The sequence below is a fragment of the Stenella coeruleoalba genome, assembly GCF_951394435.1.
Source record: "Stenella coeruleoalba genome assembly, chromosome: 15".
Classification (NCBI taxonomy): domain Eukaryota; kingdom Metazoa; phylum Chordata; class Mammalia; order Artiodactyla; family Delphinidae; genus Stenella; species Stenella coeruleoalba.
The window spans coordinates 26,326,923-26,353,205 of record NC_137161.1 but is presented as its reverse complement, the minus strand read 5'-3'; the positions used below and the strand labels follow the sequence as shown (position 1 = coordinate 26,353,205).

The window sequence follows — 26,283 nt, the reverse complement described above, 5'->3', positions numbered from 1 at the left end:
CCTTTTTCAGCTTCTAGAGGCCACCAGCATTCCTTGCCTCATAGCCCCTTTCTCACATCTCTCCAACCTCAACTTTCCATCTTCATATATCCTACTTTGACCTTCTTACTTCCTCTTATGAGGACCCTTGGGATTACACTGGGCCTACCTGGATAATCCAGGATGATTTCCCTATCTCCAGATCCTTAACTGAATCACATCTGCAAAACCCCTTTTACCATGTAAGGTAATATATGTACAGGTGTCAGGGATTAGAACACGGACATCTTGGGAGCTGTTACTCAGCCTGCCACAGCATTTAATGTTTACACTTACATTTCAATGTTTGTACTGTAATAATTGAACTGGATATTTTTGTGTTTGTTTTATCTTTTTGCTTGTTTGTTTCTAAATAGCGTTTCTACCAAACTGGTGTGGTATCTTGGCTTTTGTGATTGATAGACAGATAGATAGATAGATGATAGGAAGAAAAAGAGATAATAATGAAGATGATGACAGCCAACATTTAATGAGTGTTTACATCCTGAGTACAAGCATTACTTCTTTTAACCATCAGGCAATGGGATGGGGGTGAGGAGGTATGACCAATCCCATTTTACAGATGAGAAAACTGAGGCCCAGAGAAGTGACGCGGTCACTTGTCCAAGGTCTCACAGCTGGACATGGAGCAGCCCGAGAAGCACCCAGGAAGCCTGACTCCACAGCCCACTCCTACCCTGTACTCCACTGAGCAGGTGCCAGGACGGTGCCAGTAGTGGCCTTACAGAGTGTCAGGTTGCTGACACAGGGCGGCAGGCCTCCGAGAGTCCACTCCTGAGGGGTTTCTCTCTGGCCCACGCAGGGAGCTACTCTTTGTCCGTGCGAGACTACGACCCCCAGCACGGGGACACAGTGAAACATTATAAGATCCGGACGCTGGACAATGGGGGCTTCTACATCTCCCCCCGGAGCACCTTCGGCAGCTTGCAGGAGCTGGTGGCCCACTACAAGAGTGAGTCCTGGGGGTTCCCTGGCGATCCAGTGGTTAAGACTCCGCGCTTGTAATACAGGGGGTGCAGGTTCAATCCCTGATCAGGAAACTAAGATCCCACATGCTGTGGGACGCAGCCAAACAAACAAAAAAGAGTAAGTCCTACTGGGGCTGCCTTCCAACCGGGGGCCCGAGTGGGTGGGCCTGTTTCCCAGGAATCCTGGTCAAGTGTGCACTGCAGCCTCTGAGGCCTGATGATGCTTCCTCCCCAGACAAATAGTTGCTTCGGATTCTCCTGAAGGCCTTTTGAGCAGGAGGGCAGAGGTGGCATCTCGTCATGCTCTGTTCTCTTGGGGATGTCCCTGATAGGGCGATCCTTTGGAACATGGGCCAGATACAGTGGACCGGGTGGGGCAGCCCCCAAGGGGAAGCCTGTGGCTGGCCTGGAACTGGCTGCCCTCAGCTGATCAGGGGCTCTATTCCAGAGGGGAGCGACGGACTCTGCCAGAAGCTGACAGTGCCCTGCATGTCTTCCAAACCCCAGAAGCCTTGGGAGAAAGATGCCTGGGAGATCCCCCGGGAGTCCCTCAGGCTGGAGAAGAAACTTGGAGCTGGGCAGTTTGGGGAAGTCTGGATGGGTAAGGACCCAGGGCCAGAGTGGGGAGGGGAAGGAGGGGAGAGGGAGGTCCTTGCTTTCAGGAACAGCCTGAGGCAAAGTGGGAATGCCACCCAGGGCAGAGGGGAGATTTGAATAATAACCATAAAGGAGCAATTGTTCAGTTCCTCTCTGATAGCAAACCAAATTGTCCTGCCATGCAAACACTGATTTGCCTTTGAGGCCAGGCCTGTTGGGGTCAAACACTTTCTTCTGGGAAGTAGGAGTCCTAGATGAGGAATCTGCTCCCTCATATGGAGCTGGGACAGTCTATTAGTTGGGTGTTGACATAACCTGAACATCTCTTAGGATGATGAAAATTAAGAATGGGAAAGAATATAGGACTTCCCTGGTGGTCCAGTGGTTAAGACTCTGTGCTTCCAATGCAGGGGGTACGGGTTTCGATCCCCGGTTGGGGAACTAAGATCCCACATGCCATGCAGCATAGCAAAAAAAAAAAAAAAAAAAAGAAAGGGTAAGTATAACTGGAGATTTCCAGGTGAGTTCAGTGTTGGCAGCTGACGAACAAGCTGTTCTGAGCACCTGCCGTGTGCCCAGCGCCATGCTAGGGCATTGTGGAGCACCAAAAAGTCATATTCCACCCCTGCTGTCCTGCCTCTAACAACCTAAGAATAGCAAAGCCTGCTTTGCAGGACTGTGGGTTAGACACGATGCCTGGCCCAGTGCCTGGCGCCCCCCATTGTGTTTATACTCCACCACATTCCAAATGGGAGTGAAGACAACTTACAGATATGCAAACAATTCAGCCAGAAAAAAATAAGGTTAAAATCCACCTATTTTAACTATATTTATTGAGAGCCTACTATGTGCCAGGCACTGAATAAGAGAATGTGGCAGAGAGAGTATGGAGAGGAAGGTAAGACAGATTGGGCTGATGAGGTTGGAAAACAAAAAATATTATATGAGGCCTTAGACTCTTACTACAGGAAGACCTCAACTCTGGATTAGAGCTTCCTGGCAGCCAAGGCACACATGGAAACACAAGCAACAACGAGATTTACAAGATCAACAAGATGAAGCAGGGAAGGAGTAGGGTGAGGTGAGGGAACAGCATGTGCAAAGTCCCTGTGGTGGGAAGGGGAGTTGGCTGCTTGGGGGACTGAATGACACGCAGGCTGATTGGTGCACAAAAGGTAAGGGGGGTGTTGGTGGATGATGAGGCAAGGTGGGCAAGGCCAGATCATGCAGGGCCTTATGGACCATGATGAAACTGGTATTTATTTTGAGAGCAGTGTTAAGATTAAATAAACCATTTTAAGCAAAGATAGTATGTGTATGAATGTCTGACAAAACAAAGGTAGGTGTGTGAGTGAGTGACATAATCTGAGTGATGTTTTAAGGTTATTCTTTAATCCCTGAAAGAGCCTTTGCAGATGAGGAAACCACAGTTCAAAGAGGTTGAGTGACTTGCCCAAGGGCACACAGCTAGGAAGTGGTAAACCGGCCCTCCAACCCACATCTGTCTAAGGCCAAAGCCCATGTCTCCCCTTCTCTCTCTAAGGGCTGAGATGGGCAGGGAAGGCGTCCTGGAGGAGGCAGGTCTGCACCCGGGTCTTCCAGAACTGTGGGGAAAGAGCAGTGGGTCCTGACCACCTTTCCTGCTCCCTGTTCCACTCCAGCCACCTACAACAAGCACACCAAGGTGGCCGTGAAGACGATGAAGCCCGGGAGCATGTCTGTGGACGCGTTCCTGGCAGAAGCCAACCTGATGAAAACTCTGCAGCACGACAAGCTGGTGAAGCTGCATGCCGTGGTCACAGAGGAGCCCATCTACATCATCACAGAGTTCATGGCCAAAGGTGCCACATGCTGGGAGCGGGGGATGCAGGCTGTGGCTCCTCCGGGTCAATTGCAGAGTCAACGGTGACTCTGTCACGGTTCTTGCCTTCAAGATTTCCCCAGTCTGACCAGGAGCTCTTCTGACACGAGCTCACTGATCATCTTCATATCCACCTACCCCACCCTCCTGTTTGAGGGGCTGAAATCATGTTAGGGGGATGCCAGGAGAAGGGGAGCACATGGGCCCCTGGGAGAGCGGGTGGGGCCAGAATCCCCCTGGGTGATAGGAGAAGAGGCTTCTAGGTGTTCACTGTGAGCCCTAGAGCCTGGGGTGACTCCCTAAACCACCCCCCACCCCCCACCATCAGCCACCTTCCCTAGCTGGACCAATGCTCCAGAAAAGAGAGTCAAAGCATTAAGACCTTTGTCAACCTTAAGAGTTGACAAAGCATCCGTTCCAGGCTGCCCCCACCCTGCCTACACACAATTCAGGACAGTCTCAGGGATCTTTTTTTAGACCACCATTTACCAATCATTTTCAATCCCTGCCCATTTCTCTATATACAGAAACATCTCACATGACCTCCATTTAGAGTGATTCAACATCTCAAAGCTTTTATCATTTTCTAAACACATAATTATGCCTGCCTTATAAAACCACACCCCCAGTCATCCAGGCTCGGAAAGCTGTCTCAGTCAAGGGACCAGTCTGGCAATCACAAAGTCGTTTTCCAAACGTCCCAATTCTGTTTCTCAAACACTAGGAGCGGTAAATACTTTTATTTAGATCCATTACTAGGAACGATCTTAAGCACACGCTGAAGTCCTGAGAGTAGTAAATGTTGCTTCACCCTCCCCGACACAGGCAGCCTGCTGGACTTCCTGAAGAGTGAAGAAGGCAGTAAGCAGCCGTTGCCAAGACTCATCGACTTCTCAGCCCAGGTGTGAGTCTAATGGGGAAGTCTGGGGAGGGCGACAGGAAGGCAATTATCTCTTCAACAAATGTTTATTGATCACATACTACAGTAGTAACAGTAATGATAGCTAACATTTATTGAGTGCTCAGGATTAAAGTATGCTTTTTCTATGTGCCTTCTATGTACTAACTCACGTAGTCCTCACATCAACCTTCTAGGGTGAGATTTTTGTTATCTATTCCTTTGTCATCAAGCACTCCAAAGCTTAGTAGCCTGAAACAGCAACGTACTATTTCCCATGATTCTGTGGAGTTGACTGGGGTCGGCTGGGTGGTTTTTCTGCTCCACGTGGTGAAACCGAGGTTCCTCTTGTGGATGCAATCTTCTGAGAGCTTGCCTGGGGCTAGAATGTCCGAGACGGTGGCTCATCCTCCAAGTCTCTCTCCAGTGGCCCCACGTCACTCAATAGGCCAAGCAGAGCTCCTTTACATCCTGGCGGCGAGGTTCCAAGAGGGAATCTTCTAAGGGACCAAGCCGTAAATGAGCAAGCTCTGCTTGCATCATGCTGACTAACGTCCCCGTGGCCAAAGCAAGTCACATGCCCAGCCCTCAGTCAGTGTGGGAGGGACTACACCATGAGTCCCAGGAGGCATGGTTCACTGGAAGCCGCTGATGTAATAGTCCGGCCACAGATAGGTAATTGTCACTCCATTTTACAGCACAGGAAATTGAGGCACAGAGATGAAGTGAAGTACCGATGAGGAAACTAAGGCCCAGTGAGGTGGAGTAGCTTGTCTAAATTACTATGTTACTTTTAGGGGATACAGCAGTGAACAAAATGGAAAGTATTGCTGTCCTCCCAGGGTTTACACTTACTAAACAACTGAGTCTCTTAGAGAGCCAGGACCCAAGTGGTCCTGGCTCAGTGCCAAAAGAATGCAGTATCCAGCAAAATTTAAAATGTCCATAAATCACACAAACGCTTCTTAAAACCCCATTTTCTTTCTCATCTTCCCCTCACTTTCTACAGCTCTTCTCACCCGCAGCCTGAGTGCTTTTTACTTCTAGCCTCTCATTCTCTCCTATCTGTGGGAAAACAGGGGAGGTAAAGTCTGCTATGGGAGTACACGGCTGGAGCACTTAGCCCAGTCCAGGAGCAATCTGAGAAGGCTTCTCAGAGGAAGCGGTCTCTAGGCTGAGCCCTGAAGGATGAGTAGAAGTTAGGCAGATGAAGAGGAGAGGGAAGGGTATTCTAGGCAGAAGAAGCAGCCTGTGCCAAAGCCCAAAGGGCAAAACAAGAGCTCAGCCTGGTCAGTTGGAGGCTGGGCCTGGCAAAAATGAAGAGGGTGTGGCTTGCAGCCTGGAAGGTGTTAAGGGAGACGGGGGCGCCTGGGCCTAGGGCTGGGCCTTCTGGAGATGCCTGAGGCAGAGTTCACTTGAGTAGGCAAATCCTGGGGGGGTGGGCAGAGGTATAATAAAAGACTTTACCTTTCAGAGCCTGGAATGCCAGAGGCCTATGGAAATCAAGACCTGGCATTTTCCCTTCAGTGGGCGCTGCCCCGGGGAAACAATAGTCTGGCCTGTTACTAAATTATAACCATCAAACTGGCAGAAACCTTGCTGGGTGGAGGTTCACGGACTGGGGCAAGAACCACTCTCCTCATGGCACGGACAGGAAAACAGAAACCACAGGAGGGAAAGAGGTTCCAGGCCCTTGTGCATCAAGGAGCAGAGGTACCCTCAGAGCCCAGGGACGGGAAGGAGTCAACCTGGTGGCCTGATCTTCACTTCCAGTCTAGAGAGGCAGGTGGGCGCTGTCAGTGGAGGCTGCCCAGCCCTGTCACCAACTGGCTGTGGAGCCTGAGATCCACTCTGGGTCTTGGTCTCTCTATTTGTCAAATGAGGGAATTGGACCATCTCTGTGGTTTTCAAGTTTGAAAGCTTTTTCTTTTTTTTTTTTTTAAGCCATAACTCGGTTAGTCAAATGAATCTTATAGAGCAGCTGAATACTTTAAAATAGATCAAAACAGAGCTGCTCTGATTGAAGCAGGTGGCCTTTATTTTGTCCCTCCAACCCCAAGATGACCTTGAGGTATCAACTGGGTTCAGTTTGAAGAGCCCTGAGCTGGGATATCCCTACAGGCCCTTCCAGCTGGTTCTGTGATTCCCTGATACTCTGAGAAGCAAACCCAGTAATAACGCCTGACATCATGGCAGCCCACTTGGTGGGCATGAAATCTCACCACCTCATTAACCCCCAATTCGTAGACCAACCCTGAACCCAGTCAACCTATCCACTATTTGTTCAGTTGACAAACCCTTGAGAAGAACCACTATATACACATGGGCTTAGGAATCACGTAGAGTTTTGCTATTGACCCCAGCTCTGCCTGTGTAGCTTTGAGCAAATTGCTTAACCTTTCTGAGGGCCACTTTCCTCAACAGGGACCATTATAGCCACTGTTGAAGTCAATAATTATATGCCAGACTCTGTTCTAAGCCCTGATGTAGACTTAGAGTATTAATCCTCACACGACCCCTTGGAAGAAGGTTCTATTGTCCCCATTTTACAGAGAAGAAAAGTGAGGCACAGAGGGTTAAAGTAGTTTGCTTGGAGGTCACAGAGATATGGGGCTCAAATTGAGCTGGTCCAACCCTGGAGTCACCTAAGCATTCTCATCTGCTGTCTCCTGAGTGGGGTTAGTCCCACCTGCCCCACTGAGCTCATGTGCTCATGTGCAAATCCATAACATGAGAGTCTGTCCCTGGGTACTGAAAAATGGTAACGACCAGCATTAGTGCCTGCTCTGTGCCAAACATTCAGGTAGAGTAATGGACACAGACCCTGAGCAGGGCTGTCAGATTTCCAGTCCTGGTCTCCACTTGGGCCAGTTAATTATTTCTCTAGGATTCAGTTTCCTCACCTGTAAAATAGTGCTGATATCAATAGTACCTCCCCCAAAGCAGAGAGTAAATGCTATTTAAGTTTGTTAAGTATTATCTTATGATTAATGAATAAGCTACAACGTCTGCCATTAATGTTACAGCTGTTGTTAACTGTTTGGTCGAGGAACTCCTTATAAGTTTTCCACACCCCCTGGTCAAGACTCTGCCTTACCACAAACAAAATCAGAAAGTCTCACGTCTTTGTTGGAAAGACTGGAGCCTCAGACCGCAGTTCCAATGGCCACAGGTGCTCCCTGCTGGCCACTTTCCACAAGTGCACCATCCACTTGCCTCAGACTTTGAACAGGCTTGTGTCTCGGTTTGGTCTGGTCAGAAGTCCCACCTCCCCAAATAATCTCACCGGATTGCACCCAGCTGCAGTTCTCCAGGGCACTGGGGTTCTGAGTAACTAGAGGCAGCTTGGGGTATGGGGAGTGGAAATCCACAGACAGGTTTGAATCAGAATCTCCCTGGTGGTGTGATCTAGAAAATGTGTCCCTCCCCTGTACAACAGAAATGGTGATAACACCTGCCTCAAGGACATTGAAGGCCAGTTTATGAACTATAAATGCTATTTTCTGAGTTTCTGAGGGTTAGTCATAAGCCTGTTTCTGAGGGTTAATGCACAAACCCTTGTAAGTGGAAAACTTCTCTAAGGAAAAATCCCACATCTTTCTTTCAGGCTTCCAAGGTCCCATTGTGAATAAGAATCCTCCACACAAGGTTGGGATTGACATATATACATTAATATGTATAAAATGGATAACTAATAAGAACCTGCTGTATAAAAAAATAAATAAAATAAAATTCAAAACAAAAAAAAAGAATCCTCCACACAGTCCATTATGCACTCAGCAGCCATGATGACATTAAAATATATATCAGACCATGTCACTCTCCTGCTCTAAGACTTCTCTCTTCCCTTTACGCTTAGAATACAACCCAACTGCCTCTCCTAACCTACAAGGTTCTTCCCAATCAGCACCTCCCTAACAACCTCAACTCCCCCAACTTCCCCTCTGGCAACTTCTGCTCAGCCACCTGTTCTATGAATACCCAAGCTCACTCCTACTTCCGGACCTTTGCTCATGGTGATGCTCTTATTTGACACACTTTTATCATCACTCAGATCTTTCCTAAAGTTTCACCTCATCAAAGCAGCCTTCCCTGACCATCCAATCCAAAACAGCCCTCTACACTTCGTGTCCTATTACCTGCTTCATCCTTTCTTTATGGTACTTATTACCACCTGCAGGGATCTTGCCTGGCTCCCCACCTGTTCAAGCAATATGTCTGGCACCCATGAGACACTCAGTAGATATTTGTTGAATGAATAAGGGAATTTTCCCTACCCAGGCTTCGGGGTGAAGGAGGCATAAGAGATACAGCAGAATGTTATGTGAGCCTAGGTTGTTCCCAGAAGTGGGGTTGGGGATGAAAGCCCGTCGAAGTATATTGGTTTGTGTGTGTGTAGGTCCCTGGAGAAATAACACTTTTTCCTCAAAGCGTTCTTGGGAGGTCTTGGAGCTCTAGAGAAGCCCCAAACTGGCCCAGGCCCTGAGGATCCCCCCAGTCTGGCTGGGTAGACAGAGAAATGCCAACCTGAGCCCAGGACCCTCCCACAAAAAAAGAGGGAGCTGGCGCACGTATTTTCCAGCCTTCTCACACTTGGACATTTCTGTTCTGCTTTTGGATGAGACCCGCCTTGGGCTGGGCCAGATCCGAGGGTAAGGGTGTCTCTCTTTTGGGTGGAGATTGCAGAAGGCATGGCCTTCATCGAGCAGAGGAACTACATCCACCGAGACCTCCGAGCCGCCAACATCTTGGTGTCTGCGTCCCTGGTGTGCAAGATTGCTGACTTCGGCCTGGCGCGGATCATAGAGGACAACGAGTACACAGCTCGGGAAGGTAGGGGATGCTGCCGAGGGCCCCGTGGAGCCCACTCGGGTGGGTCGTGACTGTTGAGAGTTAAGACCCGTGAAAGTGACTGGTAAAAATGCAAAGGTCTGTCCCAGTATCAGCTGTGAGTTACTAAGCTGGACGGACTCCTGGACATAGTGTCTTGGTCTGCAGATTCTCCCCCAGTGACTGTGATCAGTTGTAGATTGGGTTAGTCAAGTCATGTTGAAATTAAGGGTAAGAGCAACGTTATGTGTAGTCGACAAAAACTGGGAAGCACCTGGCTTCCCTGGTGGCGCAGTGGTTGAGAGTCTGCCTGCCGATGCAGGGGACGCAGGTTCGTGCCCCAGTCCGGGAAGATCCCACATGCCGCGGAGCGTGGGCCCGTGAGCCATGGCCGCTGAGCCTGCGCGTCCGGAGCCTGTGCTCCGCGACGGGAGAGGCCACAGCAGTGAGAGGCCCGCATACCGCAAAAAAAAAAAACAAAAAAAAAACTGGGAAGCATCTAAATGTCCACAAATAGTAGAATGATCTTTAAATTGGGGTCTATTCACAGAATATGATATTATGGAACGATGAGAACTTACGAACCAGTGACACATGCAAAAAAGTAGATGACTCTCAAGGCATAATATCGAAATAAAAGAAAATCAGACACAAAATTAGATGCTGGATAGTTGCATCTATATAAAATTCAGAAACAGGCAAACACATATGTGAAGGTTGACAGCAGCAATATTCTTAAGAGCCCAAAAGTGGAAGCAACCCAAATGTCCATCAACTGATACACAAAATGGGATATAGACATACAATGGAATATCATTTGGCCATAAAAAAAGGCATGAAGTATTAATATACCCTAAACATGGATAAACTTTGAAAACATCATGTTAAGTGAAAGAAGCCAGACACGAAGACCTATATTATATGATTCCATTTATATGAAATGCCCAGAACAAGCAAATCTACAGACAGAAAGTAGATGAACTCCAGCCTAGGGCTGGAGTGGGGACCTGGCAAGAAATGAGTAGTGACTGCTATGGTTTTGGGGGGTATGATGAAAATATTTTAAAACACAACTTTGTGAATATACTAAGAACCATTGTACTGTATACTTTAGGTGGGTGAATTATACGGTCTGTGAATGTATCTCAAACGAAAAAAAAACAGGCAAAACTCATTTATGATGTTAGAGATCAGAATAATAGCTACCTGGATTGGGGGGGGTATTGACAGAGAGGGGGCCGGAGGGAACACTTCTGAGAAAGTGTTCTATATCTTGATCTGAGTGGTGATTACAAAGGGATATACATATATAAAATGCATCAAGTTGTGTATGAAAGATTTGTACATTCTATTTCATGTTTATTATGACACAATTTAAAAAATCTAAACTTAGGGCAACCACTAAAAGAATAGAGTGTAGGGCTTCCCTGGTGGCGCAGTGGTTGAGAGCCCACCTGCCGATGCAGGGGACACGGGTTCGTGCCCTGGTCCGGGACGATCGCACGTGCCGTGGAGCAGCTGGGCCTGTGAGCCATGGCCGCTGAGCTTGTGTGTCCGGAGCCTGTGCTCTGCAACGGGAGAGGCCACAACAGTGAGAGGCCCACATACCACAAAAAAAAAAAGAATAGAGTGTATAATTTCTAAACCAAGAGAGGATAAGCAGGAATAAAAAAAACTCTCTCAATCCCAAGGAAGGAAGGGATTGGGGAAAAAAAGAAAAAACATAGAGCATTTTCAGAACTTGACTATGTACTAAATCATAAAGCAGGTCTCAACAAACTCCAAAGAACATGTATCCTTTACACCACATTCCCCAACCGCAGTGGAATTATGATAGAAATCACTCACCAAAGGTTAACTAAACCCATCCCAGACCAGAGGCAAGGAGGGGAGGACTAGAAGGGGAGACACCCAGTGACGGGGGAAACCTCAGAGGCCAAGAGCCAAAATCTTCCCTTTCCCCATTGCAGGGGGTTAGGGGGCGGAGGCATCAGATGTGACCTGGTCTCAAAGCCCCTTGAAGTTCTGCTGTCCCCAAAGATCCTGTGACCTCTAGGACTCCACTCTTCAGGAGTTGCAGTTCACCAGGACATCAGCTGAATCAATGAGGTGGCCCCAGAGAGTGAGTTCCCAGACACATCCCAGGCACCTCGGCCCACTCCTCCCCACTTTAGCAATCTGTCCTCAGGATGGATGTTCCTTGCTTCCACGGAGGCCAGATTGAGGGAAGTCACAGTTCTGCAGGGGGCAGACGTTGGCAGCTGTACCGCTGTCCTGTTCCCTTGCATTAGCAGAGACCCAGCCCTGACTGCTCCCCAGACTCAGCCTGACTCTGCTCTGTCCAAACCACAGGGGCCAAGTTCCCCATCAAGTGGACAGCTCCTGAAGCCATCAACTTTGGCTCCTTCACCATCAAGTCAGACGTCTGGTCCTTTGGTATCCTGCTGATGGAGATCGTCACCTACGGCCGGATCCCTTACCCAGGTAGGAGAGAGAACATCAGCTTGGGGCTGCTTCCAGGGCCCAGCCTGGCTCTCTTCTCTTGTCAATGCGGCCATTCGGACCGAGTTTTTGTTTGTTTGTTTGTTATTTTGTTTATTTATTGTTATCAATTTTTTTTTTTTTTTTGGCTGCATCAGGTCTTCTTTGAGGCACGTGGGATCATTCGTTGCAGTGTGCGAGCTCTTCGTTGTGGTGCGCGGGCTTCTCTCTAATTGTGGCTTGCGGGTTTTCCCTCTCTAGTTGTGGCACGCGGGCTCCAGAGCGCGTGGGCTCTGTAGTTTGCGGCACGGGGGCTCTCTAGTTGAGGCACATGAGCTCAGTAGTTGTGGCACACAGGCTTAGTTGCCCCACTGCATGTGAGATCTTAGTTCCCTGACCAGGTATCAAACCCACATCCCCTCCCTTGGAAGGTAGATTCTTTACCACTGGACCACCAGGGAAGTCCCGATTTTTATCAATATTTTTATTGAAGTATAGTTGATTTGCAATGTGTTAATTTCTGCTGTACAGCAAAGTGATTCAGTTATATACATTCTTTTTTTTAATATTCTTTTCCATTATGTTTTATCATAGGATATTGAATATAGTTCTCTGTGCTGTACAGTAGAACCTTGTTGTTTATCCATTCTATATATAAAAGCGTCCATCTGCTAACCCCAACCTCCCACTCCATCCCTCCCCCAACCCCTTCCCCCCTGGCAACCACCAGTCTGTTCTCTATGTCGGACTGAGTTCCTGGCCCTCACCCCCAACTTCCCCTCGCCTGCCCCATCTCAGTTAAAGCCTCCATTATCCATCCAGTTTCTTAAGCCTGAAATCTGGGAACCTGCTTGGCCCTTCCTCTTCTCTCATCCGTTTCCACATCCAAGAAGTCACAGGGTTCTGGCCATTTGACTCCAAAACACCCCAAGTCGGCCCACTTCTAACTCCACAGCCTCCACCAACACCAGGCCAACATCCTCCCTCACCTCGCTGGTGCAGTGGCCTCCTAATCAGTCTCCCATCTCTCTAACAGGCCTTTCTCCACCTGAGACCAGAGGGATTTTTCTAAAACTGTGAACCAGATCTTTTCCCTTCTCCACCTCTAACTGTTTAATGGCCTCCCAGCATAATTAGGACAGAATCCCAACTCCTAATTGTGGCCTGCAGGTCCTTCATGATCCAGCCCCTGCCTACTTCTCCCGCTTCATTTCATGCTGTACCCCACAGCCCAGTCATCTAAAGCAGCAACCTTTTTGGCACCAGGGACTGGTTTCACGGAAGACAGTTCTCCCACGGATGGAGGTGGGAGGGTGTTTCAGGTGGTAACGCGAGGGATGGGGAGCGATGGGGGACAGCAGATGAAGCTTCGCCTGCTCACCCGCCGCTCACCTCCTGCTGTACGGCCCAGTTCCTGTACTGGTCCACGCCCCGGTGGTTGGGGACCTCTGATCTAAAGTACCATACATGTCCCTGTGATTCTCATTCACAATACCCTATACTGTTTCATTCACAGCATTCATCACCACTGATAACTATATATTCATTTGATATTTTCTCCATCAGACTCTGAGCTCTGTGAGGCCAGAAATCATTTCTGTATTCCTCACTGGTGCATCTGCACTGCCTACATTTGTGCTTGGCTCATAATGGGTGTCTAGTAACTATTCGTCAAATGGATGAATTTATCCCCATGCCTATGGGCAGCACCCTACACTGAGTAGACCATAGGGTATACAAAGATATACCCGACATGTAGATTGCCGGGGACTCAGTAAATAAAGTTGTTCGCTGTTCCTTTTCAGTTGGGATGTACCCTAGGGTATCTGTAGCCAGAACACTGGGGAGAAGAGGCAAGGTGGATATAAAGAGTCCCTGACTTTTTTTTTTTTTTTCCGCGGTACGCGGGCCTCTCACTGCTGTGGCCTCTCCCGTTGCGGAGCACAGGCTCCAGACGCGCAGGCTCAGCGGCCATGGCTCACGGGCCCAGCTGCTCCGCGGCACGTGGGATCTTCCCGGACCGGGGCACGAACCCGTGTCCCCTGCATCGGCAGGCGGACTCTCAACCACTGCGCCACCAGGGAAGCCCGTGTCCCTGACCTTTTAAGTAAATAGTCCTGAGTTTTAATCCTGTCCCCATCAACTATTACACTTTGGGAAATCCACTTGACTTCTACCCTAGTTCTTCATCTGTAAAAATTATAGGTAATGATGTCAACTACCTTGCAGAAGTGGTTTTGAAGATTAGAAATAAAAGGTGTAGACACTTGGTTCACTCATCAGTATTTACCAAATTCCTACTGTGTGTTAGGCATGAAGGATACAGCGCATGAAGGATACAGTAAGAGACAAGGTCCCTGCTCAGCAGGAGCTCACGTTCTAGCCTGGAGGAACACACACTAAACAGACACACACTCTCAGTGGAGATCACTGCAGAGAAGAAAATGAAGCAGGGGCTCGGGAGAGGGGGTGACATGGGCCTCCTGCGGACAGGGAGCACTGTCAGAGCAGGTCATATTTGAGCGGAAAGCCAGCCGAGTGAAGATCTGGGGGAAGGATTCCAGGTAGAAGGTACTGCCAGCTCTTAGGGCCTGCGGTGTGCCTGAAGAATAGCAAGGAAGCCAGGTAGCTGGAGACAAGGAATGAGAGCAGACGGTACATGAGGGGGTTGGCAGGGGCCCAGTCAGGCAGGATCCGTAGTCATGGTGAAGCTTATAGGTGTTAGTCTAAGTGTACAGAAGCTATTGGAGGATTCTAGGCAGGGAAGTGGCATCATCTGATTTCCACATTTAAGCGATGCTTTGGTTTAGTGTGGAGAGTGCATCGGGGCTGGGGAGATGGTGGGAGCTGCAGCAACGGCACAGGCAGTGGTGACAGTCGTAACAGATATAAGTTGATGAGTTGGTGCTGTGTTTTATAAGAAGAAATGGTGTGACTTACTGATGTGGAAGGTGAGGGAGAGAGAAGAATCAAGGATGAGTCTCCTTGTTTTGATTGAGCAACTGGGTGCATGATAGTCTGGGAATAGAAATTCAAGAATTCTGTTGCAGCCCTGTTAAATTTGAGGTGACTTGTAGACATCCAAGTAAAGATGTTCAAGGGAGCACTTGGATCTATGAATATGTTTGGTGTTCAAGACTGGTAATATAAAATTGGGGATCATAGATGTTTAAAGGGTTGTTCTTGAGGATAACTAACATAAACTTTAATTGAACAAAGAAATGTTCCCAGGGCTTCACTGGTGGCGCAGTGGTTGAGAATCTGCCTGCTAATGCAGGGAACACGGGTTCGAGCCCTTGTCTGGGAGGATCCCACATGCCGCGGAGCAACTGGGCCCGTGAGCCACAACTACTGAGCCTGCGCGTCTGGAGCCTGTGCTGTGCAACAAGAGAGGCCGCGATAGTGAGAGGCCCGTGCACTGCGATGAAGAGTGGCCCCTGCTTGCCACAACTAGAGAAAGTCCTCGCACAGAAACGAAGACCCAACACAGCAAAAATAAATTAATTAATTAATAAACTCCTACCCCCAACATCTTCTAAAAAAAAAAAGAAAGAAATGTTCCCACTCATAGGGTGACACTGAGTCTAGCTACCTGACTGTTTTATCTTGAGGGTACACCAATAAAAATCAGACAATGGGTTATGGAATGCTGTATCCATTAGGATGCATTAGGCTGCAAGTAACAAATTATCAGGCTAAGAGTGGTAGAAACAATAGGTAAGTTATTTTTCCCCAGAGCAAGGAATCTGGTACTGGTGACTGGTCAGTTCAGTTGCTCAAATGCTCTCAGGACTCTGGGTTGGTTCCTCTGTGACTGTCTTCCCCATGTGGTCAGATGGCTGCTGCAGCTCCAAAGATCACATTGTGTCAGTATCCAAAGGAAGGAGGAAGGGTGTGTCCTCCAAAGCCTCTTTTCTCATAAGGGAGAAAAACCTTGCCTGAAAGTTTCCTGGGAGTCTCCCCATCAGCTCCATTGGCCCAAACTGTGCACCAGGCCCCTGCTCTCGCTGCAGGGGTGGCTGGGGAAGGGATACCTGGCTTTCACAGTGGGAGGAGCTCAGTTCCCATGGGGAGGTGGGGAGTGATGGTTGTTGGGGAGGCAACGGTGTCTGCCACCCCAACCCCAATCCCTCCCTTTTCAATTCCATGGCTCCTTCTCAGGGATGTCAAACCCCGAGGTGATCCGGGCACTGGAGCGGGGGTACCGGATGCCTCGACCAGAGCACTGCCCCGAGGAGCTCTACAACATCATGACTCGCTGCTGGAAGAACCACCCCGAGGAGCGGCCCACCTTCGAATACATCCAGAGTGTGCTGGATGACTTCTACACGGCCACCGAGGGCCAGTACCAACAGCAGCCATGACGGGGGGCGGCCAGGCAGGGCCAGGCACTGAGGCCATGCCTGCGCAGGGGCTCCAGCACCATCTGCCCAGCACCCGCTCACCTTTCCCACTCCCAGACACCCACCCTCTCTCCAGCCACAACTCCTCATCTGTCAAGTGGGTGGGTTGGACCGGACAATCTCTTTTTGACTCTAGCAACCCACAATCTGCCAATCTCAGGACACCCCCGGTTGATATTTCTATTGCCTGGGACAGCTGGATTCCAGTTACAGCTGTGGTTTGGATGGAGAACTTTAAAAATAATGAAATAAATATTTAAATAAAAGATCTGAATGCTAAAGGTTTTACTAACAGGTTGACTTGTCTTGTCCTGCCAATTTCTGAACATTTGCCTTTTGCTGGATGTCAAGTCAAAGGGGGAAGGACTGGCAAAGAGAAGTGGGGTTCAGTGCTCACAGTTTTCTTACTGCCCCCAAATACTTGCTGGCTGCATTAGTTTCCTATGGCTTCTGTAACAAATTAGCACAAACTTGATGGCTTAAAACAAAACAAATTTATTGTCTTGCAGTTCCATAGGTCAGGGTCTGAGATGGGTTGGCAGGGTTCTGGGGGACAATTGTGTACTTGCCTTTTCCAGCTTCTAGAAGCTGTCCACATTCCTGGTTCCCTTCTGTTCATCACTCCAAATTCTGCTTCCGTTATCACATCTCCTTCTCTGACTCTGAGGCTCCTGCCTCCCTCTGTTACTTGTAAGAACCCCTGTAATTACATTGGACCCACCTGGATAATCCAGACTAATTTTTCCATCTTCAGTTCCTTAATCACATTTGTAAAGTCCCGTTTGCCACATAAGGTAACATCTTCACAAGTTCCAGGAATTAGGACGCGGACATCTTTTTTTTTTTTTTTTTTTTGAGGGGGAGCATTATTCACCTATCACAGTGGATGGTTTTTTGTCTCCCAGAAGCTGGGTTGGCCAGGATGACAGGAATGATTTTTCACGATCTGGGACACTGACTCTCCTGTCAAGCTACTTTGCTATGCATGTTGGTTGGTCTGGATCTCCCACAGGATAGGGGGCTGCCTGTAGCCCCTGCATTTCTCATGGCCAAGCAGCCACCATGGTTGTTAAGATGGTATCCACCACTGCAGGAGCCCTGGCAGCTGGGCTATGTCTGCTGAGAGGTATCCGGTACCCTGCGTTGGAAGCTCTCAGTGGAGGGTGGGGTGTGGGGGCAGATGTGGGAAGGAGGCAGAGAAGATGAGGCAGTGGGGCCTTCCTGCATGTTGTCTCAGTTGAAAGTCACTGTTGGTTAGCTTTGTGGTAGGGGGAGCGATGAGAAGAGGTGGGCAGTGGGGTGGGGAGCAAATAACACCTTTCTGTATTATTGTATCTCCTGAAGGATCTATCTCCTTCTGTGAAGCACCCGCCAGAGTCCCATGGAACGCTATACTGACTTGATTCTGTAGCCTTGAGTAGCACAGAGTCTAACCTTAGGCACTGGGTATAAGAACAGTGGAAAATAAAGCTAGCAGTGTTTCAACTGACTTAGTTTATAACTGAATTTCTCTCTTGCTTTCTTGTTTGGGAATGTGTCTTTGGATGTCTGAAAGCAGAACCCAGAGTCCTGTGATAGGAATTTGCATATATGATTTGTGGCATATTAGATTGCTGTTCAGTAATCCACAGGAGGAGTATACTTCCTGCCCCATTGATGGTGAGCTCGGCCATGGACTTGCTTTCACCAATGGAATATTAGCAGATATGATGCAAGCAAAGACTAGAAATGTGCTTGTGTGGCTGGGCTTGCCCTCCAGTCTTTTGACCTGAAAAGAACAAGGTCCAGGGAAGATAAGTGACATGTGAAACAGATCTGGACCCAACCTGCAGCTTGGATTTAAACCCAGCTGAGCACGGCCTTGATCAACTGAAATCCAGCCAACCCATGGACATGTGAGAGAGAAGTAAATGCTTATTATGATAAGCCCTTGAGTTCTGGGGGTGTTTTGTTATGTAGCATTATTATAGAAATAGATGACTGAGAAATAATCTCAAAAGGTGGAGCCTATATGGACAAGATCAAAGGGTCAATTCCTGCCCTCCTGCTCTCTCAGTTTACACTGCCCTCTGAACCCCATCAGCCTACACCCTGATTTATCCCTTTGGTCACAGGAAAGACTGATGAATACCGGGGACAGGTACAACATCAAAAGTATGATCTGTGGGGCTTCCCTGGTGGCGCAGTGGTTGAGGGTCCGCCTGCCGATGCAGGGGGCGCGGGTCCGTGCCCCGGTCCGGGAGGATCCCGCGTGCCGCGGAGCGGCTGGGCCCGTGAGCCATGGCCGCTGGGCCTGCGCGTCCGGAGCCGGTGCTCCGCAGCGGGAGGGGCCACAGCACTGAGAGGCCCGCGTACCACAAAAAAAAAAAAAGTATGATCTGTGAAAGAAAAAATTGATAAATTGGACTTTATTAAAATTAAAACTCTGCTCTAAGACATTTAAGAAAATGAAAATACAAGCTCCAATCTGGGAGAAAATACTTGCAAAACATGTATCTGACAAAGGACTGATATCCCAAATACACAAAGTCTTAAAACTCAACAATAAGAAAGCAACTCACTTTAAAAAATGGGCAAAACTGGGCTTCCCTGGTGGCGCAGTGGTTGAGAGTCCGCCTGCCGATGCAGGGGACACGGGTTCGTGCCCCGGTCCGGGAGGGTCCCACGTGCCACGGAGCGGCTGGGCCCGTGAGCCATGGCCGCTGAGCCTGCGCGTCTGGAGCCTGTGCTCCGCAACAGGAGAAGCCACAACCGTGAGAGGCTCGCGTACCGCAAAAAAAAAAAAAAAAAAAAAAAAAGGGCAAAACACATGGACACCTCAAAAAGAAGATATGCAGATGGAAAATAAGTATATGGAAAGATGCTCAACATCATATGTCATTAGAAAAATGCAAATTAAAATAACAATGCAATACCACTGCACTCCTATCAGAATGGTTAAAATTCAGAACACTGATACAACCAAAAGCTGACAAGGATGTGGATCAACAGGGACTCTCACTCGTTGCTGGTGGGAATGCAAAATAGTGCAGGCACTTTAGATGACATTTGGCTCTTTCTTACAAAACAAGCATACTCTTATCGTACAGTCCAGCAGTTGCACTCCTTGGTATTTACCTGAATGAGCTGAAAACTTATGTCCACACAAAAATCTGCACAGATGTTTGTAGCAGCTTTATTTATAATTGTCAAAAGTTGGAAGAAACCAAGATATCCTTCAATAGGTGAATGATAAACAAACTGTGATACATCCATATAATGGAATATTGTTCAGTGCTAAAAAGAAATGAGCTATCAAGACATGAAAGAACCTTAAATGCACTAAATGAAAGAAGCCAATCTAAAAAGGCTACATACTGTACGATTCCAACTATACGACACTGTAGAAAAGGTAAAACTACAGAGACAGTGAAAAGCTCAGTGGTTGCCAGGGGTTTGTTGGGGAGGGAGGGAGGGATGAAGAGGTGGAGCACAGGGGATTTTTAGGGCAGTGAACCTAGTCCATATGATTCTCTTAATGGTGGATACATATCACTATAAATATGACGAAACTCATAGAATGTACAACACAAAGAGTGAACCCTAATGTAAAATATGGACTTTGGTTGATAATAGTGTATCATTATTGGCTCATCAATGCTAACATATGTACCACACTGAGGCAAGATATTAATAATAGGGGAAACTGGGGGCTGGATGAGGGAGTATACGGGAACTCTGTACTTCACACTCATTTTTCTGTAAACATGAAACTGCTTTAAAAAATAAAGTCTATTAAATAAATATGGGGATAGATTTGTGCCACCCATTTTCTGGGAAAACGGCACGCACTCCTCCCCGGAAGATGGCAAAGAAGGCATGGGTAAAGTGCCCATTCTAAGATGTTAATGACTTGTTTCAATCTTTTCTCTAGTTATAGCTTTGAGTTTAAATTTAGGGAAAGCACTTGTTTCACTCTCTTCCCTGTGACTTGTAAAACTTTCTCCTTATTACCCCCCTGGGCCCTCAATTTTGTCACGTGTCTGTCCTTGTCGCAATATGTTCTGACATAAGGCTATAACAGTTTGCATTCTGTTTGCATCCCTTCCCTTTGGGGGGTTGGCAGTGACTGCTGGTTGTCCCCATATCTATGTTCCCCCTTCTTCTAGAAGTAGAATTCTGAGAAACAGAATTTTTATTAGGGACACATAACTCCCTGGAATGAAGACTACATTTCCCACTCTTGCAGCAAAGTGTGGCCATGTGATTAAGTCCTGATCAATGGGTTGTAAGTGGAAGTGTGGTGTAGCATCTTCCAAATTCCCTTCTTAAAAGACAACTGATGTGGTCTCTTCGCCTCTTATTTTTCATCTCTTCCTCTATCTTTCTGCCTAGAATGTACGTGTGAAGGCTAGAGCTTTAGCTGGAAGCTTGGACCCTGAGGAAAATAAATTAAAATTCTAGGGATGACAAAGCTGGATGAAGCTTGATTCCCTGAAGATATTTGAGGCACAGCTGCCATATCAGCTAAGACAGTCCTCCCCAGACTTTTAACTTTACAGGGTGTGACAGGCACTGTTGGTATCCCTTAAAGTGGACTGGATTTTTAGCTGTCATCTGCATCACTGTGCCTGAGAGCTCTTTTTCTAAAACTGCAAAAAGCTTCAGCTACCAGTGTTCCCAGAAGGCCAAAAGTTCTAAGGAATTAACACCCTGTGGGATCAGTCCTCAACTAATGACTTTTGGGAGGTGGTGTATAAATCCCCCAGCTCCCTTGCCCCTTGGGTAGGATAATTGAGGTGAGTGTTTTGCATTGTTTCCCAGAGTTTCCCCACAGAATTAAGCTTCAGTTAACCACGATGGTAACTTGCTTGACAACATATGCTTTCCAAGTATAGTTCCAACACGAATGTGGGTTGATAGTTTCATGTATATTCACGAATCAGGTGAAAATGAAATAATGAAGGCGTACATCAGAACTTCACTTGTTAGTCAATGATATGAGCAACTTCTTTGCTGAATAAAGAGTTTCAAATGCTATCACATTTTTGTGCTAATCACAATGTAACAGCTACAGACATGATATTCTGAAAGTTTAGTCTGCATAACTGATACTTTCTCCATCACTTTAAGTCTAAGCTGGGGTTTGGCAAACTACATTTTATTGGAACACAGCATGCTCATTATTTACTGTTTGTAGCAGCTTTTGTACTACAAGGCGGAGTTGAGTAGTTGTGACACAATCACATGGTCTGCAAAGCCTAAAATATCTACCATCTGTCCCTTTACAGAAAATTTTTGCTAACAAAGCAAAAATTCAAGTCCTGATTTGTAGCATTTGCTGATTTTTGTGGTGTAAATATCCCCACCATGGCCAATTTTAAGCTACCATCCAGAACTGTATTGTGGCTTTCATGGGGCTTAGGCAGTTTTGCCTTTGTAGGACACTTCCTTCATAAAATATACATTTTATAAATATCAATATAAATATTTTTATTTATAAACATAGATTGTATTAAATATAAATTGCAGTCAACAGCTGCATTGATATAAAAATGAATACACTGGGAATTCCCTGGCAGTCCAGTGATTAGGACTCGGCGCTCTCACTGCTGGGGCCTGGGTTCAATCCCTGGTCAGGGAACTAAGATCCCATAAACTGCGCAGCGTGGCCAAAAAATAAATAAATACATACATAAATAAGTAAATAAGCTCTTTTTTTAAAAAAAATAAATATGCTAATATTACGTATGAAAACTTTTACTTCAACACCAAAGTTCATTTTTGCCTTCTGATTTTATTTTATTTTATTTTATTTTGTGTGGTATGCGGGCCTCTCACTGTTGTGGCCTCTCCCGTTGCGGAGCACAGGCTCCAGACACGCCGGCTCAGCGGCCATGGCTCACGGGCCCAGCCGCTCCGTGGCATGTGGGATCTTCCCAGACCGGGGCACGAACCCGTGTCTCCTGCATCGGCAGGCGGACTCTCAACCACTGCGCCACCAGAGAAGCCCTTGCCTTCTGATTTTAAAAGGAATTAATTTCTTTTAAACATTTCGTGGACCCTAAAAGTATGTTGGGCCTTGGGCACTGTACCTACTGTGTTAATGGATAAACTGTCTCTGCTACCAACCCAAAGTCACTGAATACAGAGCTGGGAAGAGATGTGTAGCAGCACATGAAATAACAGTATTTCTGTCATACACATAAAATAGATGTAAATAAAATCAAGAGCTTAGCAAATAATAAAATCTAGTAAAATTATTAGGAAATGAGTTTTGAATATTTCATACTTTTGTTTTTAATACCACTTATTTAATTTTAAATGTATATAATTTAATTTTCAATAATGCCCGTATTCAACAACTGGCTCACAAAATTTCTGAGAATTTAACTATCAGCTCTTGCAAACAGTAGAAGCTGGCTTCTGCACACCATTGTCTTCTGGCATCCCTTTACCTCCCAGATAAAGTACTTTTGCTTGAATCCTTGTCTCAGAGTCAGCTTCTGGAGAAAAGCAAACTAAGACAGAGAAAAGTAAGTGTTCATCTTGTTAAGCCACTGTTATTTTCCAGGGGGGCGGTGTGTGTCTTCCTTGCAGCCGGATCTATTCCCAACTGACAGAGTGAGGCCTAAGATTAATTCATAATGCAAGCATTCAACAAATATTTTTTTGAGCACATACTTAATAGGGACACAGTTGGGAACACCATAGACCCAGTGTAGGCTTTCATGGAAGAAGGACAATAAGAAATAACCAAAGTATCTGTGTGTGTGTGTACGTGTGTGTGTTCCCAACTGTGTTGGGGGGGCAGGGAACAGCTCTCTGAGGTGACAGTTGAGCTGAGACCTAATCATGAGAAGGAGCTAATTACACAAAATGTTGAGAGAAGAATATTCCAGAGAGAAGGAATTGCAAGTACAAAGGCCCTGAGACAGAGATGAGCTCGGCAAGTTCCAAGTAGGTCTGTGTGGCTGGAGCCTGGTGAGTAAAGGGGACAGTGTAGGAGTCAAGGCCAGATCATGAAGGCCCTTGCAGGCCATGGTGAGGACTTGGGATTTTCTGTTACCACAGTGGGAATCATTCGAGAGTTTTAAACAGGGAAGAAGCAGTTGATTCTTGTTTTTTAAAAGATGACTTTGATGGTTAAATAGATATTAGAGGTGACAAGAGTGAGTGTAGAAAAAAATCACCCCAGATGCCCAGGGGAGAGAGGGGAGGGTGGCCTAGGCAAGGATTGCGCCATGGTTTGTGACAAAATGACCCCCAATGAATCATGCCTCCTTGAACTCGTGCCTGTGTGTGATCCCCTCCCACTTTGACTCTGGACTGATCTTGTAACTTGTTTTGACCAACAGATTGTGACAGAGCTGATGCTATGGGATTTCTGAAGCTTAGGCATTAGGAAGAGGCTAGCAGCTTTTGCTCTCACCCTCAGGGACCCCTGAGACCACAATGTGAAGAAGCCTAGGCTGCCCTTGTTGAGGATGAAAGACCATGTGGAGAGAGAGGCCCTTCTGATAGTCAGCACCAACCTCCCAAATATATGAGGCCACCTTGGACCCTCCAGCCCCAGTTAAGCTGTCAGATGAGAGCGTATGAAAGATCCCAGTTGAAACCATCAGAATTTCCCAGATGGCCAACTTACACAATCAAGGGAAATAATAAATCGTTGTTTTGAGCCACTAAGTTTTAGGGTAGTGCGTTATGTAGCAATAGATAACTGACACCACTGTGAGAAGGACATAGATTAATACATCCTATCCTTTTCCTTGGAGATATCTAAGGATCGGATTTGCTTCCTCTAAGCCCAGCCCCACCCTCCAGTTTTCCTTGGAGAAGCATTTTTGCAGGTGTCTGGAACTACATGCCTCGATGCTCCTATAAGACCCCTCTAGTTTGGGTTTGGTTTTGTCTGTCTATCTGGATGTACAACGGAGGCATGGACTTGACTCAATGGATTTGAGTCAAGCCTTATCCCCCTTCTGATTTGCTGGGTTACGTTGTCCAAGTTTCTCAACTTATCTTTATCTTAATGTTTCCACCATTCCAGAGATAAAAAGGCAGGCCTACTGACCTCAAAGTAATAACAGCAAACATGTATATAGCACTTACCATGTGACAGGCACTATTCTAATCTTTTGACATATATTAACTTATTCAGCCCACATAACCATCCTATGAGGTAAGGTCTTTTATGATCCATGCTCTACAGATGAGGAAGTTGAGGTTTAGAGAGGTTAAAAAACTTGCCCATCTTCACACCCATTAGCATGGTTATTATTAAATATAACAACAACAACAGAAAATAACAAGTGTTGGTGAGGATGTGGAGAAATTAGAACCCTTGTGCATAACTGATGGGAATGTAAAATGATACAGCTACTGTGGGAAATAGTATACCAGTTCCTCAAAAAGTTAAACATAGAATTACCATATGATTCAGCAATTCCACTTCTGTGTGTACACCTAAAAGAAGTGAAAGCAGGGATTTGAACAGATATTTCATAGCAGCATTATTTACAATAGCCAAAAGGTAGAAACCACCCAAATGTCTTAAGGAATAAAATTCTGATACATGCTACAACATGAATGAAACTTGAAGACATTATGCTAAATGAAATAAGCCAGACACAAAAGGACAAATATTGCATAACTCCATTTATATGAGGTATCTAGAATAGGCAAATTCATAGAGACAGAAAGTAGAATAGTGGTTACCAGGGGCTGAGGGGAAGGTATAATGCAGAGTTAGAGTTTAATGGGTACAGAGTTTCAGTTTGGGATGATGAAAAGTTTCCGGAGATGGAGGGTAGTAATGACTGCCCAAGATTGTGAATGTACTTGATACCACTGAATTGTACACTTAAAAGTGACTAAAATGGTAAATTTTATGTGATGTATATTTTACAATAAAAAAAATTAAGGGAAAAGTGAAATTTGCCCATACCATGGAGCTGGGGGGTGACAGAGATGGGATCTAAACCAAGCAGTCTTACTCCAAGATTCTGATGTATGTATGTTACTAAAGGAGACTGGGTCATGAAAGCCCTATGGGAAAAACAGAAAGTATGAGGGGAAAAATGGAAATACTGAGGAATATGCCATTCACGGAACTTTGGTCCTTATCAGTCATCCTTCTTCAGGCATCCAGAAATGGTGGGAAACACCCAGGATTCAAGCTCCAGGAGAACTGATTGCAAGTTTGGAACCTATGGCTTACTAGCTATGAAACTCCGGCAAATTTCGCCCCCCTCCAGTCTCTCAAACTTCTTCCCCCTTGGGGATTTATCTGTTGTGCTCTTCTTCAGGATAGTTGTGTGGGTCACAAGAGTTAATAAGTGTATGTTTCAATTATCTATTGCTGCATGAGAAACCACTCCAAAATCTAAAACAACCGAGCTCAGCTGGGCAGTTTTTTTCTTCCATGTAGTGTCAGATAAGGTTATGCATGTGGCTGTATTCTGTTGGCAGTTCAGCTAGGGTTAGAATGTCCATGATGACTCCATTTGTATGCCTAGTGCTCAACTAGAATTTCCAGAGTAACTTGAGGAGATGCCTGGGCCTCTCTCCCTCTCCATGTGGCTCTCCAGCTGGGTAGCCACACATCTTTAGACCCAAGATGATGGAAACAGAAGCTGCCAAGTCTCTTAAGGCTTAGACCCAGAACTGGCAGCGTCATCTGTACCACATTCTATTGGCTAAAGCAAATGATGTGGCCAGCCAGATTCAAAAGGAAGAGAACAAGCGTCTACCTCTTGGCGGGAGAAACAGTATGCTCACAAAAAGATGGGAAGACTTGTTGGCAGCCTTCTTTGTCTGGCAATCCACCATAGTGGTGCTTGTAGGTGGGCAACAGAGTTCAACTGCCCCCTGCCAAGAGGTAGGATTAGATAAGAGAGTCTTATGAATAGTTTTAGCATAATGCTAAATGCTGCAGCACACAACAAATGTTCAGTAAGTGATTATTATTATTAACCATTATTATTCTTTTGTCTTTTTAAAATTAATTAATTAATTAATTTTTGGCTGTGTTGGGTCTTTGCCGCTGAGCATGGGCTTTCTCTAGTTGCAGCGAGCAGGGGCTGCTCTTCGTTGCCGTGCGCAGGCTTCTCATGTTGCAGAGCACGGGCTCTAGGCGCGCGGGCTTCAGTAGTTGCCACACGCGGGCTCAGTAGTTGTGACACACGGGTTAAGCTGCTCCGCGGCATGTGGGATCTTCCCGGC

General features: G+C 46.7%; 1 protein-coding gene across 2 annotated transcripts in view; it reads left to right on the top strand.

Annotated features, from left to right (window-relative positions):
• Positions 1-16,302, top strand: part of HCK (HCK proto-oncogene, Src family tyrosine kinase) — a 38,923-nt gene extending 22,621 nt beyond the window's left edge. The window contains exons 7-13 of one of the 2 annotated variants that reach the window (XM_079945286.1): positions 842-991; positions 1,456-1,608; positions 3,266-3,445; positions 4,291-4,367; positions 9,043-9,196; positions 11,546-11,677; positions 15,836-16,302. In XM_079945286.1, the coding sequence (XP_079801412.1) occupies positions 842-991; positions 1,456-1,608; positions 3,266-3,445; positions 4,291-4,367; positions 9,043-9,196; positions 11,546-11,677; positions 15,836-16,038 (1,049 nt within the window). In that variant the 3' untranslated portion in view covers positions 16,039-16,302. Of the gene's footprint in view, positions 1-841; positions 992-1,455; positions 1,609-3,265; positions 3,446-4,290; positions 4,368-9,042; positions 9,197-11,545; positions 12,282-15,835 lie in introns of those variants that run through there. The other variant, XM_079945285.1, reaches the window with a different exon arrangement.
• Positions 16,303-26,283: the final 9,981 nt, after the last annotated feature.